At 66.0% G+C, this 6,378-nt stretch overlaps 1 protein-coding gene across 1 annotated transcript in view; it reads left to right on the plus strand.

Moving 5' to 3' along the window:
- The window catches only part of BTBD2 (BTB domain containing 2), a 28,358-nt gene that overhangs the window by 17,026 nt on the left and 4,954 nt on the right, over positions 1 to 6,378 (plus strand). The window contains 4 exon segments of the mRNA XM_040628301.1: positions 451 to 570; positions 3,526 to 3,682; positions 5,484 to 5,589; positions 5,676 to 5,873. Coding sequence (XP_040484235.1) covers positions 451 to 570; positions 3,526 to 3,682; positions 5,484 to 5,589; positions 5,676 to 5,873 — 581 coding nt within the window.

A 6,378-nucleotide genomic window follows, 5' to 3' on the forward strand; every position in this document is an offset into this window, starting at 1 on the left:
TGAGTGGGGGGGACGGGGGACATCCACAGCCTGAGCGCGGGGGGTGGGGGAAGTGGGGGGGATGGGGGACACCCACAGCCTGAGCGCAGGGGGGTGGGGTGAGTGGGGGGGATGGGGGACACCCACAGCCTGAGCGCGGGGGGGGGGCGAGTGGGAGGGACGGGGGACACCCACAGCCTGAGCGCGGGGGGGGGAGGTGGTGCCGTGTACGCTTGTGGGGGCGGAGCCGCAGGGGGCCTGCTGTAGCTGTGGCGCCGGCTGCATTCACCTTGCTCCCCAGCGTCTCCTTCTGGAAGCATCTGCCACCAGGCTGTTCTGGGCCCATGTCTGCCGGGGCCGGCCTGAGCTCCCCCGCAGCACCTCCTGTGGGGGGACCTGGGCCCCCAGACTCGGGAGTCGGGAACAGGCAGGCCGCGTGGCGGGTAACCGGGCTCTTCTCTGACACGCCAGGTTCGTGCTGGCCGTGGGCAGTGCCGTCTTCGACGCCATGTTCAACGGGGGGATGGCCACCACCTCCACGGAGATCGAGCTGCCCGACGTGGAGCCGGCCGCCTTCCTGGCGCTGCTCAAGTAAGACTTCTGGATCTTTCACGGTGGGGCGGGACAGAGGGGCCTGGTGTTGTCAGACATGGAGCCCGAGTTGAGGAAGAGGCCGGAGAGCCCCCGGCTCCCGCAAGCTTTCCAGGCCCGCCTCTGAAGCAAGGGCCCTGGAGGCCCCACCCCATTTTCAGTTTTGTATATTTTTAACTGAGGCGTAATTCACATACTGGACGGTCCACCCATTGATAGTGCCCACGTCCGTGGTTTGTAATGTGTCCACAGGGTTGGCGACTGTCGGTGCTGCCTCATTGCACACCCCGTCCCCATCACTCCCCCTCTCCGGCCCCCACGAGCCCCCTCCCCGTCCGTGGAGGAGCCTGTTCTGGACGTGTCACACATGTGGACGCACACGCCGTGGGGCCTTCTGTGTCTGGTTCCCTCCGTGAGCGTCGTGGGCTCGGGTCCGTCCCCGGGCAGCGTGTGTGCGTCCCCATTCTCGCCCTTTGTGGTCAACAGGGCTTGTGGAAGAAGTAAGACAGTGTAAGAACTAGTTTTTTCTTCTCGAGACTCAAAATTCCCGCTCAAGTGTGTTCGCATCAGAGCAGTGAGCGCCCGGGTCAGGGGGCCGCCTGCTCTGAGCAGGGGCGAAGCGAGGCTGTGGGCTGGCTGGGCTCTTCCCCTCCGCAGAGCACAGGTCTCTCGCTTCCAGAAATGCCGAGTGTAGATCGTGGTGGGGAACTTCACAGACTGTTCCAAACAGTGAAAACATCTTTTTAAATGCAGAGTTTGGTTTTTCTCTTATGATTATGAAGACGGCCCTGACTCACAGAAAGAGCGAGAGAGAGAGGGAGGAAGGAAAGAGAAGGAAACAGTGGAAGTCCCAGCAAGTGTAGAGGACAGAACAAGCCACCCCCATCTGCCGTGTCCAAGGCTGTGAGCGCTGGCTGTGCCTCTGGGCCCATGACCTGCTGCCCTCGGGGCCGCCACCCCCCTCTCCCCGCTGTCCACAGCTCCTCGACGCGTGGGATTCTGGTCCCGTTGCTCCCGTCCGTGGATGCCCCGTAGTCCTTGACGCTGGGTCCTGTGTGCACTGCCAGCGTCTTCCCGATGACAAATAGCACTTTGGGGAACAGTCTCACGGATTTGTCACCATGTAACTTCTCAGATTGCTACGACCGGGGGCAGGTGGGCAGGTGCCGCTGGTATTGTAAGAGCAGCCACAGACTTTTTGTAAAAAAACTTCATTGACAAAAACAGCTGACAAAACCATGATGAGCGATCCCTTCCCGCCCACCAGGGCCACTAGTATGAAAAACACAGAAAAACAAAAAGAAGATAACAAGAATCAGTGATGGGTGGGGGACCGGGGCCCCCGTGCAGGGCCAGTGGGAACGTGAGGCAGGGCCGCCTCTGCGGAAGACAGGAGGGAGGTCCCTCACCGCGTGACCCAGCGGTTCCACCGCAGCGCGTCTGTGCGAGGATTGAGCGCAGGGACTCAGACAGGTACCTGCGTACCCTGTTCACAGCGGCACCACCCGCACGGGGTGGACGCAACTCCAGTGTCCGTCCACACGCTAGAATGTTAACGTGGACGGACCCCGAGGACGCCGGGCTCAGCGAGAGCAGCCAGACCCAGAAGGACACATCCCGCAGGACCCCACTCCCAGGAGGTCCCCAGAGGAGTCCCGTCCACACAGAGAGGAGCTGGTGGGAGCCAGGGCTGGGGCCGGGGCTGGGGAGTCCGTGCTTCCTGGGGACAGCGTCTCCGTGTGGGGAGACGGAACGTTCTGGAGACGGAGGGTGGGGGCGGCTGCAGGACGGGGTGAGCGTGCTTCGTGCCGTTGACGCGTACGCCTAAAAACGCTTGCAGTGACACAACCGGTGCTGTGCATGTATTTTTTTAAAGTTTTATGTAAGTAATTTCTAGCCCTGACGTGGGGCTCGAACTCATGCCCCCGAGGCCAAGAGCCACATGCCGTTCCAGCTGAGCCAGCCAAGCGCCCCCTTGTTGTGTGTAGTTTATCGTAATTCTTAGAAAATAAATAAAAGAGAGCTTCATTAAAAACACACAAGCACGGAACGGGTCGCAGTTTGCCGAAACCCTGGCTTAGACTGGACTCGGGATGCTGGGTTCCAGCCATAACCTCCCTCCGCTGGCTCCCCGTTTCCCAGCACTCCTGGGGAGCTGCCCCCTCAGAGGGTTGGTGCTGCCCTCGCTGCTGCGTGAGGGGCTGCGCCCCCTCCTCGCGCCCCTGCCGGCCGGCCTGTCACAGGGGTCCCCCCGCACTGCTGACCTCGGGGGTGGGGCCGGGGCACCGCGGGGTGTCGCATCCCTGCTCTCCTCGGGCCCAGGGTCTCCCTGACCCCACAGAGTTATAGCTGCTCATGTGTGGGGCTGTGTTTGGCTTCCAGCACATTCTCGGGGGACGGGGGCCCCGGACATGGGTACAGCCTTCCAGGCCTTGCTCTTACGATGGTTTCGTTCTGCATCCCACTGGCTTCGGCCGGTTCTCATCTCTCCACCGCCTCGTTCTGTAAAATTGACCGGACCTCCCCATTCCGGGTGCGGGGATGGCGGTGGTCACAGTGCCCCGTGCCTGCTTCAGGCTGGCGTTCCTGCTCCTGTGACCCGCCCAGAACCCACTGAGCCCTGCAGCCACGCAGACGTCCGGGCCCGAGCTGTGGAAAGCTCTGGCGGTCCCAGGGCCGATCCCACGCAGGTGCCTCCAGAGGAATCGGGGGCTTATGCTTCGGTGCCCTGGCTCGAGGAGTCACACCGGGAAGGAGGCGGGCCTGCTGTATAGACCCGAGTTCCGGTGCTGGAGTGCGGCTGGTCTTGGCGGATAGTGGTCTTTGCCAGGTCATGTCTGCAGGCCACAGGGCAACAGACGCTGGTTCCCGAAGGCTCCTCGGCCTGGGCTGGTGGGGCCGGGGCTGGAGTGATGTCTGCCAGCTGGGTCTGACGGTCCTGGTGTCCTGTCTTAGGTTTCTCTACTCGGATGAGGTTCAGATAGGACCCGAGACGGTCATGACCACGCTGTACACAGCCAAGAAGTACGCGGTGCCGGCGCTCGAGGCCCACTGCGTGGAGTTCCTGAAGAAGAACCTGCGGGCGGACAACGCGTTCATGCTGCTGACGCAGGTGCGCGGGGCGGGGCGAGGTGAGGGCGCGGGAGTCTGGAGTGGGCCAGGGCGCGCGCGCGCGAGGCGCGGGAGGCCGGGGGGTGGGGGGTGGGGGGGTGGGGTGGGGTGGGGGTGGTGGCGAGCACGCGAAAGAGCAGGGACGCTGGGACCAGCGCACGCGCGGTGGGGGCGCGGAGCAAGGACTAAGGTGGGGCAGGTAAGGGCGAGGTGCGCAGTTGCTAGGCGAGGATGTGGGTGCGCGAGGCGATTGGCGCGGCCGCAGGGGGTGGAGGCGGGGGAGGGCGCGGGGGCGGGGCAAGGACAGGTGTCCTGGGGAGGGGGCGGGGGGGAGGGCAGGTGAAGACAATGGAACAAGACGAAGGCGGGCGGGGCCGGGCGAGAAGCGGGTGCCGGGGAGAGGGTGCAGGTGCGCAGGGGCCAGACGAGGGCGTGGCGCCCGGCGAGGACGCAGGTGCGTGGGGTGAGGACACGGGGTCGAGGGAGAGGGTGTACAGGGGTGGCGCGAGGACACAGGTACGTGGGGTCCGGCGAAGGCCTGGGGCGGGGGGACCAGGTGAAGATGAGGTGTCCAGGGGCCGAATGAGGATGAAGGGGCGCAGGGACCCGGCGAGAGCGCGAGGGCGGGGCAAAGACGAAGCGGGTGGGGGGGGGGGAGGTAAGGACGGGGTGCACAGGGGTTCGCAGGGGCTGGGCGAGGACGGTAGGCCTGGCGAGGAAGCGTCTGTGCCTTCTGGCGAGGAAGCATCTGTGCAGGTTAGGGCGCCGTCGCAGTGGGAGGGTCGGTGAGAACGCAGGTGCGCGGGGGCGGGGCAAGGACCCGGGTGTGCTGGCGGGGAGGGCAGGTGAAGGCCCTGGGACGGTTCGAGGACGTGGGAGCACGGGGATGCTGGGATCCGGCGAGATGAAGGCGCGCGGGGCGGGTGAGGGACGCAGGTGGGCGTGGGTGCGGGGCGAGGTGGAGGGTGTGTGGGAGGGGGAAGGCTGGGCAAGAACGGAGGTGTTGGTGTGCTAGGGGAGGACCTGAGACGGGGCTGGGGGGAGATCTCTTGAGTGTGTGATGTCCCTTAAACCTGGTCCTTTCCAGCAGGGCGCCTGGCACTTGTTTGGCTAAAGATTTCCCACTTCCGTTTTGATGCCCTTTTTCAGGGGTCAGGTGTGGGGAGAAAGGCTTTTGTCATCATGAAGTTTCTTGGAGCAGGTCCCTTTCAGGCTCTGTGGTCCGGGTCGTGGGGGGGGGGCTGGCGTGGCCTCCGGGACCAGAGGCAGGGAAGGATGTGGACACAGGCGGGTAGGGGACAGGGCCGCCTGGGGTATGGGGGGCGCCCTCTCTCCAGCTGGCCCAAGCACAGCCCCCCGACGAGTGGGGTTTGACGGGGCCTGTCATGTGGCACTGAGGGCCGTGGCCACGTGGGTGGTGCTGGCCAGGCCCCAGGCAGGGAGTGGACATAGAGGCTGTAGGGGTTGTGCTGGCCAGCAACCGCCGGGGCAGAAGGAGCCGGAATCTTCTCGGCTCCGGGTTCCCGCAGCCTGCAGGTTCCTGATGGAGCACTCCCAGTCGGAAGTGCCCGGCTTCCCTGTCCGCTGGCCCTGCGTGGCCCTCTGCCCGGGGCCTCCTGCCTTCCCAGGGGCCTGTCCTGTCCGCGGACCCCGCCGCCAGGCCTGGAAGGTGCAGGCCCCCGCGGCTCCCGAGTCCGTGCAGCCACGGCCTGTGAGATGTGACCTTCATGACCGGGTTCGAGCCAGAGGGGCGTCCAGGGTTCCTGCCCCGGGCCACGTGTTGACGCACTCCGTCTCAGCAGGCGCGACTCTTCGACGAACCGCAGCTGGCCAGCCTGTGCCTGGAGAACATCGACAAGAACACCGCCGACGCCATCACCGCGGAGGGCTTCACGGACATCGATCTGGGTGAGGCCCTGGCCGCCGGGGCGCGTGGCCGCCGTGGGGCGCGGGGAGGGGGGCGCGAGGCCGCTGAGCCGGTCCCCTCCCCGCAGACACGCTGGTGGCCGTGCTGGAGCGGGACACCCTGGGCATCCGGGAGGTGCGTCTGTTCGGCGCCGTCGTCCGCTGGTCCGAGGCCGAGTGCCAGCGGCAGCAGCTGCCCGTGACGCCCGAGAACAAGCGGAAGGTGCTGGGCAAGGCGCTCGCGCTCATCCGCTTCCCGCTCATGACCATCGAGGAGTTTGCCGCAGGTAACGGTCAGGGGACAGGGGCCGCTGGGCAGGAGCACGACCCCCAGGGACCCCAGGAGTGACCCCGAACCAGCCGCGAGGAGCACGGCTGTGCTTCTCTGCCGAGGACACCCTTGCCGTGTGCGCGTGGACGGCGTGGAGCGCGTGTCAATGTGTGAAGACCGAACATCGCACGGACGCCGCCTGATGGGTGTCTGGGTTCCTTCCCCTCCACGTCCCGCGTGTGCGTGCGTGCGCGTGTGCGTGCGTGTGTGCCTGCGTGCGTGTGTGTGCGTGCGTGCGTGTACTGGGCCACCCACCGAGGGCCTCGTCTTGGGTTCCCGTCCTGGGGCCCGGGCTCTGGCATCGGCATCCTTGACAAGCCTGCGAGGGGTGGGAGGTGGCTGGGGTCGGGGCCCTGCGCCAGGGCTTGGGGTCAGGCCCGTGTGAGGGCAGCCCCGACCGCGCTTCCCGCCCCGGGCGGACGCATCTGCCAACCTCCTCTCTGGGGTGGCGGGTCCCGGAT

This window comes from Ursus maritimus, unplaced genomic scaffold, assembly GCF_017311325.1.
Source record: "Ursus maritimus isolate PB19 unplaced genomic scaffold, ASM1731132v1 scaffold_14, whole genome shotgun sequence".
Taxonomy (NCBI): Eukaryota; Metazoa; Chordata; class Mammalia; order Carnivora; family Ursidae; genus Ursus; species Ursus maritimus.